Consider the following 15,422-nt stretch of genomic DNA (forward strand, 5'->3'; position numbering starts at 1 on the left):
CACACTAATACAGCACCAAAAAAATAAAAAAAATCACACCAATAATTTTTTTTAATTGGCCCTATCTTGATTTCTGCAGAAATAAGAAAAACAAAAATAAATAAATTTGAAAGCGTATAACATTCTTCTTGCCAGCACTGGGCTGTTGTGCACTTGTGCTAGCACTCCAGCTTTTAAAGGAATGAGGTTTTCAACTCTTCTGCAGCCAGACAGAAAGAAGTGTCCAGAAAAAACCACTTAGGACCTATGTTCTTTATACTGGCTTTGGGCAGGACTATGAATTATTTTTTTAAATTGCATAAGAAGTTAAAACTGACTAATTTTTTCCTCTGAGAAAATGCCAGCATGACAACCATTTGGACAAAAGAAACACTCTGGAAGAAATACCAAGTTGCTGAAGTCTGAAGGAAAAAAATCACCTCACCTCATTCTAAAATGTTAGAACAATCTATTCTTACTCTCTCTCAGGCTTCAGATGAAAAGAAAGCAGTTTAAGAGGCATTCTTCCATTTTCATTGAGGTTAAAAAGACAATACTGGTTGAAAACTTGATTATAACCTCCTAGGTTTGAATTCACTTAATTAGATCTGAATGCAACTGAGAAAAATGAGCACAATGTCTTAAGAATAGAGATATTTATCCCCACTATTATTTACTGTGAGGAAAAACATGGGTGTCAGCATCATTCCCTAATTTTTTCAGAAATCCAGCCAAGGTACCTCCTGCTGAGATAGCCTTCTCTTAGACGTGTAAAACCTTTCTTTCCACTGTTATCTGTGTCATTGTGGGAATAAAACAAGCTATTTTCATGCCACTTATATTTGAAAATTGCAAGGTAAAAGAATATTGGCAAGCAAAGTAAAAACTTATGACATGAACACATCACAATGTTAATTTACAACAGGCTGACATTCTGCAGAATTACTGGCAGCTCTTTTACAAAGAATGGCAACCCTTTACTTTTAGCATATATTAATTGTGTAAAGGAAGGTAAGGGAATGCAGGGGAGTGACCACCCATCTGTACAAGCTGTTAGCATTAACTGCAATCCATTAGATGCCATTTGCCAACAAAGACTGTCAGGGGGTTTTGGCGCTGTTTTTCATTTTTTAAAAGTCTGAAGAACAAACAATTTAGAAACTTGTCTTTTTCCCCAGCAATTCTAGTTTTAAATGAGGCTGAAAGTCCTATTCCAGTCTGAAGCATCAGTTGTGTACCACATTCTGCTGCTCTGAACTGCTCCCCACCAAACTCTCTCCAGCAGCTGTTGAAGTCTATTTGGCCACGATGAAGTTTAGACCATTCTAGCAAATCCCCACACAGATTTGATACTTCACTGCAGGTGTTCTCCTTCACAGCAGTTTTTACTCCTTAACTCCTCACTAAAAGGCAAAGCAGTATGACACATTCCAGAAGGGAAGCACCTCCACAACATTAATGCGGCTGTCTTCACTGTGGGAAACTGCCGTCAGCACAGGCAAGGCCATGGTAACATAAGCATAAGATGCTGTTTCTTGTGATATGGAATGTAAAGGTAAAGCTCATGCATCCAGAACCCAAAACCCCCAAGGGCTCAGAAAAAGCTGTTTGTTCACGTGAGTATCATGCAGCTCTCAGAATGAACCAAAGACACAGCCCTAGGGAAGATAGCACAGGCAAATGGAAACATGTAAAAACATCCTCTGATATTAGCAACTATTGTGCCACAACCACTTCCACCAGAAGGTGATGAGCATCAAGGTGCTCTGAAATCTGATTTTCAGAAGAATAATGAAAAATGGGAAGAAGTGCAGCCAACAAACCCAGCTTTATTGTCACATGTCAGCGGCCCTAAGGGCCTCATGTCAGTAAGCAAAGTTGATAAAAAAAAGCAGCCAGCTGTCCTGTATTTTTTTTTAATCCTCAAAATGGGCAGAAAAGTGATGTGCACATGTGGCATGTCTCATTAATACTTATCATATGTGTATTCATGCATCACAGAGACTACAAACACATCTAACTCTGCCATATGCCTGTTCCTCTTCTCATTTCAACATATATGATTATCTTTAAAAACTGTGCTCTAAGAACACTACGTAAGAAACAGGTCATCATATATGTATTTACCTTCATATTTCTCTTGTAACTGTCTACTCTTCTCTTATTTACAGGAATTTCTCTTACTTACATTAACTGTGTATCTTTGGGTTTTGCCTACTCTGCCATGACAAGAAGATGATGGTGAAAACCAGAAAAGAAAAATCTTGTCTTTAGACAAAGACAAAATGTTTTGAAGACACAAGAACTACGGATAAGAAATCTTAGCCTAGTTTGAACATTATAGACTCAAGACAGCCCTAGAAAACCAACACAGAAAAGAAGAAGAGCTAAGAAAAAGTGAGAATGTAAGAAAAACAAAATCAAAAATGAACTGTATATAACCCCAGACATACTAAAATGTGAGCGGTATAAATTATTCAAAATGAAATTATGAAACTTTCATTTTATTTAGAATAAAACATTCATTTCTGTGCAGCTACTCAGCAACAGAACGCAGGATTGCTCAGTCTTAATATTGTAATTATTTTAAAACACTGACAATGGTTCCAGAGCAAGCAGGAAAAGCTATATTGAGAAAACTTTATTTTGTAAAAAAATTACGGTTTTTGATTAACATGTTAAAAAAATAAAAGCAGATTAACTCTTCAGAATATCAAAATGCCCATGAGAATAACTTCCTGCAAAACTACTTCAAGAATGTGCCAGAGAAATTGTCTGGTCCTTCCAAACTTTGTATTACTTGTGGAGAGTGTCAGAATGAACTCTTATTTGTGAGAAGTGGACAACAGGAGTTTTATTTGGGGGATTTTTAATTAGAAAACCCTTGTGCAAGGAAAGGATATTCCATATATTTACAAAAATCTCCTTGATTATTTATTAAGCCCCATGAGAAGGTTTCGCTGGAATACAAGACTATTCAAAAAGAAGCAGTCCTTGCTTCCTTAACATCTACCTCATTTCCCAAACTCCAAGGACTGAAGGGAAAATTTCTCAGACACTGTAATCTCTTTGCTCATATCAGTATGGACAAGCTTGTGACAATACTGGTTCTAGGACCAGAAGAATGCACAGAAGGTTAAACTGGTGAGCTGCTCAACACTGACAAGAACTGATACACTGAAGACTGTAATTTCTTTACCAGCATGGGGTTTTTCTGAAGCTGACTTGCAATTAAATGGAATCCGATCCACAAAGCAGTTATGTGAACATGTATATCCTTCATCCATACAATTGCCATTATTGTTCCTCCAACCCCCAGTGCACCCTGACATACTTGTGGGTTACATACACAACATATGGTTACTCTGAAAGTAACTCTCTGAAAGACTTGCAAAAAGGTAAGAAAGAGTTTTGGAGGATTTTTTTTTCTTCTTTTTTTTCCTTCCCTCCCCCTCCATCTCTAACATATCTGATGTGGCCACTTCATGTGAAAGCCTGCCTAGCAAGAGACAGCACTCCACAGCTCTCAGGGACCACATTTTTATAGAGGAAAATTTCACTGTCCACGGGGGCAAAACACACTCACAATAACTGGCTGTGCACATAAACACACAGAAGAAAAAACAATAGTGAACAGATATAAAAGAGATACAGTGTTCCTACCCTGGTAAGGTCCATGCCAAGTTTGAGCTGAGAGATGAGATGGAGAATTACACTGCGTTGATCATCCATGACTCCTAAATCCTCCTCTTCATTATCTTCAGTATCTGTCATTTCATCTTCAACTAGGATCAACTCAGAAGCTGAATGCTGAAATGAAAAGAAGCATCACCATCTGGACAAAAAGACAGAGAATGGGTATTTTCCACCACTATATATGTTTTAAAATGGAGCTGTCTTGATGGAACTGAAGACAGCTTATGTTAAAGACAAGAAAAGATACATAGTCAAAATAAATAAAAAATCCAGTGATGGGTTCATAAAGCATTTTAATCCATTTCCCAGAAGGAGAGTACTAAGTACGAGATGCTAATTTACACATTCTCTTCTCATATTTATACTGCAGTCATGTCAGATAAATCTCATAGCATATTTAAGTAACAAGTCATCTTTTCATTAAATAGAAACATGCAGTTGAAAATGAGTCTTCAAGTTTGTTTCATAAATCTCCCCAGCAAATATTCATGTCATACATAGATGCTGCATGACCCGATTTCACAGGTTTTTTCCTTTCTCTATCCAATATCAAAGTTAGATATTTAAGAAAGTCAAGATATTAACTAAAGAAGATAAAAAGACAACTATAATTAAAGAACGCACCTTTGAAAAAAACCCAAAGACATAAGATTTTGGGAAGTAGAGCAGTGCCATAACTCTTTATAACTATCGCAACACTTCATCACCTTACAGCACAACGCCCGTGCTGCTGAGTTTCCAAAAATACAAGCTGAATATCAATAGACAGGCACCATGCCAGTCCCTTCAAGAGGAACTTTACAGCAAAAGGGATAATGACTTGTGATATTTTATTTTTCCTCAGGGTTTACAATGTATAACTAACAATAATCCAAACAGGTGGTAGTTACTTTGTTCAAGCCATTGAAACCACTCTGCAAGCCTTCCAGATATGTATTCAAGTAAGCTTTTTGTACTTCAAGGGAAAAAAAAACTGGGTTATGTAGATGAAAAATTACAGCCCAGCATGTCATTATTGCCCAAAGATTCCATGCTGTAAATGAGACAACACTCCCTGTAAAAGTTAGCATTCTTTCATGCTAAATTGCATTTCTGCAGGAACAGCTAGCTCATTACATAAAACAAGAAATTTTTCATCTGTGTGGAAGCCTACGCAACTGAAAAGTTTCACTAAAACCAGCTAATATCCAGAATTAGGTTTCAAAGGAATATTTCTGAATGATCACATTAGAGACCCCTCAGGTGAACTGCAGCTTGTGTAAGGAGAGTTTCTTTGAAATTAAGTTACTACAGAGGTTTCCAAAATCTGAATAAAGTACTTTCTCTATTTTTTTTTTTTAATTACTTAAATGTTTAGGTAGCTATTCCTAAAATAATAGCTCTTTGGTGAAACCCAATGACATCTGCAATACACTTTACAGTTGCTTTATTTAGAAAGTAGAATATGTAGATTACATAAAACAGAATCTGGTGAGCTGTAACCTCAACAGCTTGGAGCTTTTCAAAAGGACAAAACCACACTTTCTTCTTCCCACTCCCTTGGAAAATAAAAGGAGAGAAGATAAGCCCTTTTCTCCCAAAATGCACAGCATTATTACCCAACTGATGCCTCAATGACAAGTTCAATTAACATAAAACCTGACAATCTCACACAAAATTATCAGTCAGGGAGGGATAAAGCACTGAAGCCTGGCAGAGTCATACAGGCTATGATTTATTTGGAGGTAGCAGGGAAAAAGCAGTATCAGAACTTACAGGAGATGCTTCCACAGGAGGCTTCCCTTTGATGCAGCTTGACCTCATTGAGAGCACTGAGCAACCGAATAGGCTCTGCTGCCTCTGCCATGAACCAAGCTTGCGGCAAACAAGCTCCAGCAGGAATTAACAGCGCTACAAAAAAAGCAAGGGAACCTCCCCTCCTCACTCCCACCCCCTCTTTTTTTTTTCTCTCTTTCTTCTCTTTTTTTTTTTTTTTTTCCAACTGAGGGGTTGGAGAGTGTGCACCGGATGGCAATCTGCTCCTTGCGTTTCCAGTCACATGGCATTGAGATCAGTGAGCTTAAATGCACGCAGCTCCAACTGGGAAATGGTGCTGCTGTTCCCAGAGGATATCCTGATCGGTGGTTCTCCAGGAGGGAGGGGAAGGGGCACATATTTGTGTGAGTGTGCACAAGTGGGAGACAGAAAGAGGACAGAAAGAGAACATGCCAGCAGGTAACATCTTTTTACATGAACATGTAGCAGCTGCATAGCCTTAAGTTGCTAACAGATCAGAAAACAAACAAATTACCCATTACCAGTCTGCAGACTAAATGACATAATAAGAATTTTCTTTTTCTCCCAAAGACTGCACATTTACCCAGGGCCAGAAAATCCTTCTTTCCTTCTTTCTTGATGAAATAGGTGTTAGGCTTTCCTTGCCTCTTAACTGTTACTAACAAAATAGCAAGCAACTCAGAATATTTTGTGAAGTCACCCCTCTCTGCTACGCTGCAGAACATCCACGGTCAGAGCAAGCCACCCTATGGACACTTGGGGTGCTCACCAAAGTAGCATTTGCATTGTTCTAAATGAAAGCCTTTCTGATCATCAGAGAGGATGAGCACAATGTAACATTAAGATCAATCGTGTTTAATGAGCACACTGTAAAGACTAAAATCTTAATTACCTTAACTATCCCTATTTTAAGGACTTGTGCAAGGTCACCAAAAAAACCAAACTCTGCTATTACAGTCATCAACACACAAGTGACCTTCAGGGAGTGACATGCAGACAACTGCGCTTTTCTCACTTTCCAAGGAGACGAATTTAAGGAAGCAGTTTACAATTTGTGCTAGAGGAACTGAAGAGCAGACATCTTCAGAAAGCAATATCCTTTCTATATTTCCCTCTCTCCCTCTCTCCTCATTAGCTGTTCTGTGTCACTATTAAATAAGTTTATAGGAGCACATAAAGTAACTTTGACTAACACATTTTCTTAAACCAACATGTAAGCATGTAACAACCACACCGTGTGAGTGGACACATGCAGTAACAAAATACAAAGCTGATGTATCTTTAAAGTGTCATAAAAGTTCAATCATTCTTTAATTCTTTTTCTATCCATGAAAATAGCATGCAGTTTAGTAGTATCCAGTGCGTAAGCATTCAGCAGAATGCAAAGGATTATGTGGACTGATTATCCTTTAACGGCAGCTTTTCTGAATTATCAAACACAGACTTTTTTTTACCTTGTCCTGTAAAACGTAACTGCACACTGACCTAGGAAAGCAGCGATCTGCTCCACCCCTGCGTGGTCAGAGCATAATGTAAAAGCTATTGAGCTGTGCACTGCCCAGCTGGGGAATGAACAGCACAGCCTGGCTTAGGTGCTGACCCTGAGAAATCCAATACTGAACCAGTTACAAACAACCACAAAAAAGGGGCTTATATTTAAAATCATTTAAATCAAAATTGGTTTCCAATACTGGGCTGAAGCACCAGCATTTTTCAGAAAAATCTGAAGAGAAAATAAAAGATAATTTCTAAAAATCCCAGGAAGAGATGCACTTCAAAGTTTAAATGCCAAAGACATGAAAATACACACCGGCAGAGAGCTATTTTAAACAGGTCACCTCATTAGAACTGAGATCGATTAATTTAGAGAGGTCATCTGCAGGGACACAAAATGGATGTTCTAGTCAGCAGTCTCCAACAGAAAACATGCTGATTCTTTTTTAACAGATGAAATCTGTAAAGGTAAGAAATAGTTTCTGAAGGAAACATTCTGCATTTTACAAAAATGCTTTTAGGAAAAAACACACTGACAAGCCTGGGATAGAATCACAGAGTCAAAAGCTATACTTCTGTGAAAGGGCAAATGTGTCTCTATCCTTCTACAGCTTCTTCCACAAGTTAATTTTTCAAATTAACTGTTGTGCTGGAAATTAACTGTTAGGTAATTAATACAGATATACAGCTCAGAGCTTCATTTCCCAACATACTTCACAAACCATACAATGCAACAATACATTCAAGAATGACCTGGGTCTCATCTTGGTTAGATTTTTGAGGGGAAGAAAGGAACACACAGAATCAGAGTCTCATTTAGGTTAGAACAGACTTCTTGGTATCTTCTTGTCCTTTACCTGCTGAAGCAACTGCATGTAGAACCAGTTGCCCAGCTAAGTTTTGATTATCTCCAAGGATGGAGACTCCACAACTTCTCTGGGCAACCCATGCCAGTGCTCAATGCTCTCCACAACAGAAGTGCATTTGCTGGTGTTCAGATTCACTTCCAAGTGCCCACTGGCTCTTGTTTTGTCACTGGGCACTATTGAGAAAAACCTGTCTCCCTGTTCTTCACTCCCATGAGGTATTCATGTATATTGATAAGATACCCCTGAGCCTTCTCTTCTGCAGGCTGGACAGTCCCAGCTCCCTCAGACCCTCCTCATGGGAAGGATGCTCCAGAACCCTCCTCATCTCTGGGGCCTGTGCTGGACGTACCCCATTAAGTCCATGCCCCTCTTGCACTGGGGAGCCCCGAACTGCACACAACACTGCAGATGTGGCCTCACCTCTGCCAAGTAGAGGGGAAGGATCTCAACCTGATGGCAACACTCTTCCTAATGCAGCCCAGGAAGCTGCTGGACACACAAAAACATTTTTGTTGGTTCATGGTCAGCTTGCTGTCCCCCAAGATCTTTGCAGAACTGCTTTCCAACCAGATGGCCTCCAGCCTGTACTGGTGCAAGAGTTTACTCTCAAATATCCTCCAGATAACAGGAATTGGCACTTCCCTGAGCTTATCTTTAAGAGACTCCTCTGTGTCCAGACTGCCAAGATCTCTCTCTATGGCAGCACAACCCCCTGGCTCATCAGCCACTCCTCCCAGGTTTTTCATCACCTACAGATGCGGAGTGCACTCTGCATCATCATCATCCAGGTCATTAATGAAGATGTGGAACAGTGCCAGTCCCAGTATGGACCCCTGAGGTACACCACTAGTGACTGGCCTCCAACTGGACCTTGTACCACTGATCACAACCCTCTGGGCTGAGTTGTTCTGTGAGGATGTTTGGGAAGACAGCATCAAAAGCCTTATCAACGTTAAAGCAAACAACATCCACTGCTCTCCCCATAAGCACCAAGCTAGTCACTATCATTGTGAGGGGAATCATGCTGGTTAAGCATGATTTTCCCTTTGTAAGTCCATTAAGACTACTTCTAATTGTCTTCTTGTCCTTCATGTGTTTGGAGATACCTTCCAGGGTTAGATGCTCCACCACCTTCCCAGGGTCTGAGGAAAGGTTGACAAACCTGCAGGACCCCAGATGTTACCAGAACACCCAGAGAGTCCCTTCTTGCCCTTTTTTAAAAAATTAATGACATTCACTTTCCTCTAGTCTACACAAACCTCTCCCAAATTCCATAATCTGTTAAAGACCCTGGAGCTGTATATGTGCAGCTTAAGTGCTGCCTAACCTGTTCCCACTCCATGAAGGGTCTGTCTACCTCCAGATTTTCCCTCTAATCTCAAAGTCTGTTACCAGTAAAGGCCAAGGTAAAGAAGGCATAGAGAAACTCAGCCTTTTCTCCACCATGACAGTAAGCAGAGACTGTGTATATCCTGAGATATCAGGGACACGTATCTCAGGGACACACTGAGGACCTCATATTCTTCATATAATTACAAAAAAGCATTCTAAGAATCTTCATTTAGGCACGAAAACATTTTTATGTACTATAAAAAGGACTGTAGTTAGGAGCAAGAAGATGAATCTTAGGAACTTAAAACATCCAGATAAAAACATACCATTTTGTAATATTCCAAGGGAAGTATTCTTTAAGTCCTTCTATGTTCAAAAAAAAATGCAAAAGATTGTTAAAAAGCCCCTATTTACAAAACACGTCTGCATCAAGAGGAAGATGGAATAAGTTAGAAGAAATATTAAACAGAATTAGCATTCTCAAACTAGACAAGGATTGTTGTATTTTCCACCTAGTCCTCTAATTATCTTTGGTCCCTATTACTGGATATAAAAGTTAAGGGCCTCATTTTGATTTTCAGATTGCCTTCAGTAATAGCATAGGTTTACAAGCATCATTTACACTTCCATTTGTGTAACTCAAAAGCTTGCAAGCAGGTTTTCCGTGGGTGTAAGATTAAATATAACTCCGTAAGGTCAGGGAGCTTTAGCACATTTACACTAATGCAAGAAATGGGCCCCGTAAGATTTTCACCAGTTTCAATACTAAAGTTAGAATTCTTTTTGTAAAGCACATACAGTAAGAACACCCCAAAGTAGTAGCATATAATGAGCTGTTAGCTTCTTGCAGGGCTTGTCACTGGATCAGAAGTGACATAACTGCACTAACTTGCCACTTGTCTTCTTCCACTGGGCACCCCACATTTAATTGCACTTATTGTAGCATGCACCTGGCAGAAAAGCATGCAAGCTTACTGTACCTATCCCTTATTAGCAGTGATCAAATGTAGCTTGTGCTGTAAGTTGAACTTATTAAAGTATTTTACATACAGACTAGCATATTGTCATGCTACTGGTTGTCGTGGGCTGTCCCTGGCTAGGAGCCAGATGCCCACCAAAAGCACTCCTTCACTCCCTTTCTCAGCTGTGCAGGAGAGAGAAAATACCATAGAAGGCTCACGGGTTGAGTTAAGGACAGGAAGAAATCACTCACCCATTACCTCATGGCTAACACAGACTTGACTTAGGAAAATTAGTTCAATTTATTATCAATCAAGTATGAGTAGGGTAATGAGAAAATAAAAACAAATCTTGATCACCATCCTTCCACCACTTCTTCCTAGGTTTAACTTTACTATTGCCTACCAACTTCCCCACAGTGGGGCAGGGGGACAGGGAACGGGAGTTGCAGTCAGTACTTCACACCTTGCCTGAAGGGAACTGTGATCCAGACTCTTCCCTTGCTCCAGCACAGACTCCCTCCCAAAGGGGACAGTCAGCCACAAACTTCATCAATGTGAGTCCTTCCCATGGGCTGCAGTTCTTCACAAAACTGCACGTCCATGGGTTCCTCCCACAGGCTACAGTCCTTCAGGCACAGCCTGCTCCAGCATGGGTCCCCCACAGGGCCACAAATCCTACCAGAAAACCTGCTCTGGTAGGATTGGCCTTTTCTCTGCACAGATCCATAAATCCAGATCCTACAAGGAATCTACTCCAGCATAAGCTTCCACAGGGTCCCTGCCCCAGCCAGCACAGAGTCCTCAGGGGGCTGTGGGCAGGTATCTGCTTCACTGTGGTCCTCCATGGGCTGCAGAGGGAGAGCCTGACCCACCACGGTCCACACCACAGGCTGCAGCTGGACTGTTTCATGTCCTTCCCCTCCTTCTTCACTGATTGTGGTGTCTGCAGCTGCTTCTCTCACATCCTCACTCCTCTCTCTGCTGCTGCTCTGCAGGGTTCCATTTTTTCTCCCTTCATAAGTCAGTTATCCCAGAGGCACTACAACCATCACTGATGGGCTCAGCCTCAGCCTGCACCAGGTCATTCCTGGAGCCAGCTGGCATTGGCTCTGTCAAACACAGAAGAAGCTTCCAGCAGCTTCTCACAGAAACCACCCCTGTAGGTCCCCAATACCAAAATCTTGCCACACAAACCCACTATAGGTTTTTAAAGGAGGAATCATGCCCATATAGAAAACTGAATTTAATAGAAACTAAACCTAAATCTTGAAATAAAACAAAGTCTTGAAACACATTTACTACCCACTGTGAAGACTGATTCCTGAAATCATCCTCATCCACTCACTTTTTCTCTAACTTCCAAATGCATTGTCATTTACAGATTATCAATCAGATTATCAGATTATTATTCAAGCCTAATCTTAACTATAAGGCAGTAGAACTTCTTAATATCCAACAAATTCCTGATCTCTTTATATAAAATGTTCTACTCTTCAAGAGCAGCTAAAATAAAAAATAATTTTGAAAATACTATTCTCAACGTTTACCACCACACAGTGTAAGCAGAGAAAGGCAAAAAATGGAGCTGGAAAAGTGGTGGTGAAGTCAGGTCATTGCTTGAGCCCTGGCCTCCCTCCATCTTACTGTAGTCTTATTTATGCTTTGCTTCTGGTGGCATCTGTGACTGATCACTGCAAAGAATGAGCAGATCAAGGATAAAACCTCAAACACACTGACATCCCATATGCCCACTGTAATGCTGGCACCAGGATACCAAAGTTAGTGACTTTCAAAGGCTGTCCAGTGTTCAGGTTTGATGTTTTCAAAGCCACACAATGAGCCCAGAAGCATAGCAGATTTTAAATGGTGAATTTAGAGAGCAAAACTTATTACCTGTGTACACCTTCCTTTCATCCTGAAAAAGTTTTCTTAAAGGTAGCAAAATAGGCAGGCTCAGTTGAGCTGCATTTTTTTAAAATTTACTCAGAGTATTTCATAGAAACTGTTTCCTCTAATGCAGAAAAAGTCTACCTCAAGGGGGAATCCACCCCCTTCAAACCCCAAATCACACACCCACCGTCACACTTCCAGCATTCTGCCATTAGAGCTTAGCTCTAATAATGATGAACCAAAATTAAAGTTAACTTTTAAAATATTGAAGCAAGCAATAGAGGACGAGAATCAAATGAGAAGGATTTTACAATGAAAAAGTGAATACACTATAACTTACACACACCACCACCATGGCAAGCAAGAACACCACTCTCTTTTTGTTATCTACATAGAGAACCAATCAGCAAGACAGTTACTTTCTCCTTCATATAACAAAGGAAAAATGCCATAATAGGCAGATTTTCTACTTACCTAAGCTACATATGACAAGAAAAATAATCCAGCCATATCTATCTGAATAAGTAAGTAACTGCTGTATCTGAGTTTCTGCTCTGACAGCATGGGGCCAAAACATTTATGTAACTGTGGATACATCATTCAGCACTAATAGGTCAAATCAGGTCTTATTTGGTAGAGAAAGCTTACATCAGGGAAGAATGTTTACAGAGTGCCCAGAAATTAATTTCTTGCCATATTTGTTATTTGTGTTTGGTATTTCAGGTCTTCAGAGAAAATAAAATTCTTCAAACTAGGACCATCAATGATTAAAACACCTCTTTTTTGTGTGTATGGATAATTTGTATACATTTTGTGGTTTGTTGCTTGGGGTTGTTTTTCATTGACTATGCTAAACACACTTGATGTTCAGAAAATCTCTCAGCTAGGGACAAGTGCAAGGATCAAAAGTGTGGCAATCTGTCTATCACACAAGATTAATTGGATACAGCATGTAATAGCAGAGACATCTACTGAACCAAGAGAAACCTATCCTTCTTCAGGAGATATCCCCTCACTGCAAGCAAGAAAAGCAAGCAAGCAAAGCAGAAATGAATCTTGACACTAACACTGCACAGACAGGCTGACACACAGACAATGCAAGCAAAGAAAACAATCACAAAACCTCTACCTTAGATGACAAATAGGTCTGCAATCTTTTTCCTTCTCAACAAAAACAATCTGCCAGGCATCTGGAGACAAGCACATTATCCAGATACTACCCACTTTGAGAACTGTACTAATGCCTTTTTGTTAATGTTTTGCAGGAGTATCTCTGGGAACAGAAGTCTTTCCATCATTAAAGAACAAGCTCAGAAAGCTTCCTTTTCCCACACTGCAGATGTGTTTTACGACAACCTCTGACTATATTTAGGGCTGAACATAATGAAGCAGTGATGAGGACCAGACAATAAGAGATTTCAGAAGAAAAAGGACTGGTTTCTTGCTTAAAGGATAGGAGCAAGTGCATGTAACACGAAACAAAGAACATCTATGTTTACATTGCAGTATAGCCTGTGCAATCATTCAGAAAAAATAAGCTAGCTCTGAAAGTGATTATGTTTAAAAATAAAGAATCTATCAGTGACTAAACATCCTGTTAAACAGAGTTCCTCATCTGAGTTACCTACAGCACTGTAATACTGTTATGCACCAAATAATGTTTATCAGACAACTTTTCCCCCACATGTTCATATTTTCTTCATAAAACAATTCCTCTTGCAAAAATCAATTTTCATAAACCTAAGGTAGTCAGTTCTGAAAACAGGCTGAAAAGCAGCTAATTCCCAAGCACAGACTCTAAGGGAAAGATTAAGTATCAGTATCAGTCTACACATGCTTGTGAGCACCTTTCATGAAATGAGGGCTACTGAAGTACAGAATTGTTCAATCTGAATCCTAAATTCTACTTTGCAGTATTGCATAAATTCAGTAAGAACTGGGAATAAACATATTTCATCACTGGTATCATCAGAAAGAAATAGTAACATGAGACTATGAAACAAAATGCATGAAGAGAAAAGCCCCATGGACTTGTCCTAAATTAAAGCAAAAAAACCTTGAAGGCTGGCATAAATCACAACCATAATTTAGAGAGTATCACAGCATAAACAATTTTAACAAAACCTATACCTAATGCAATGCAGGTACTAGTGAAGAACAATTTCCTCAACCATATTCAATTTTATTTTACTAATTAATTTTTCTAGAAGCAAATGGCAACAAATAGAGTATCCAAAGTAAGTGTACAAAGCTTACAAACCACAGGATGCAGCAGGACAGATTCCAGCCACTGCCAAGCAGCACTTCAGACACTCCAAGGGGTCTGCAAGTTGCATGGTTATAACTTTTGGGGAGCTGAAGACAAAAGACTGCACTGAGCTGCAGGTCAGTGCAGGAGAGTAGCATGGGGGAAAGGCTGGCAGAAAGCTACACTTTAGACACCTCCCTGTACTACAAGGCATCCTCTCTAGAATGAGATCCTTGGGGAGAAACCTGAAGTAGTAGGTTCTTCAGGCCTCCTATTCCCGTCAAGAAGGGGAGGACAAACACGTTCTGGTAAGGGCCCCAGCAGGTAGGTCCCTTATTGCTGCTCACCAGACAGTACAGCACACTGAGTATGATACCTTTCCTTAGCAAACAACCCTTAGCTCCCATTGGCATAATTCCCTAGAGAATTGAAAGATTTTCTGCAGAGAGGCCGTGGGACCCCCACTGTGGGAGGTGTTCAGGACTGGACAAGCTGACCTGATTAGTGCTGCTCTCACAGTGCTGAGCTGCAGGACCTCTGGAGGTCCCTTTCAAGCCAGAGTACCCTATGATTCCATTATGATTCTGCCTGCAATGCCCAGCAAGTGAAAAGTTAGGCAGTAACAGAGCTGAAGTCATTTAGCCAGCTGTAATTCTCTTTTATGTCGCTTTGTATGCTGGCTAAGCAAATTTACTGAAGAAAAGTACTGCCACATTAGTCAATAATACACCACTCACATATGCAAAGAGGGCACAAAAAGATGGACAACTACAAATTTAACCTTTACAATCATCTGGTCCTGCAATAACAATCTATATGTAAATCCAGTTCTCACAGTGCTATTTCTTGTGCGCAGTATCACATGTCAGCATATTTGTAAAAGGACAGAAATGGTAAAGACATGTTAATCCAAGCAGTATTAACAGTCTTGCCCCAAGACAACACATTTATTAAACCACCCTGACTCTTCCTGCAATTTCATTGCTCATCCACCATACACATTCACATTGTTGATAAACACACACAACTGAAAAAACCCAAACAAAAATCCTTAAGTCTTTCAAAAGAAAACTGAATCATTATTAATCATAGCAGGAGAACATTCACTGTGTATGTGAAACAAATTAGGCCTAGAAGATTGTCTTCTTTTATATGTCTAACTCCTTGAGGCCAGTA

General features: G+C 39.9%; 1 protein-coding gene across 2 annotated transcripts in view; it reads right to left on the bottom strand.

Annotated features, from left to right (window-relative positions):
• Positions 1-15,422, bottom strand: part of OSBPL10 (oxysterol binding protein like 10) — a 111,900-nt gene that overhangs the window by 17,808 nt on the left and 78,670 nt on the right. For both annotated transcript variants that reach the window (XM_066571535.1, XM_066571542.1), the window contains exon 7: positions 3,643-3,789. In XM_066571535.1, the coding sequence (XP_066427632.1) occupies positions 3,643-3,789 (147 nt within the window). The remainder of the gene's footprint in view (positions 1-3,642; positions 3,790-15,422) is intronic.

Source organism: Molothrus aeneus, chromosome 1, assembly GCF_037042795.1.
Source record: "Molothrus aeneus isolate 106 chromosome 1, BPBGC_Maene_1.0, whole genome shotgun sequence".
NCBI lineage: Eukaryota > Metazoa > Chordata > Aves > Passeriformes > Icteridae > Molothrus > Molothrus aeneus.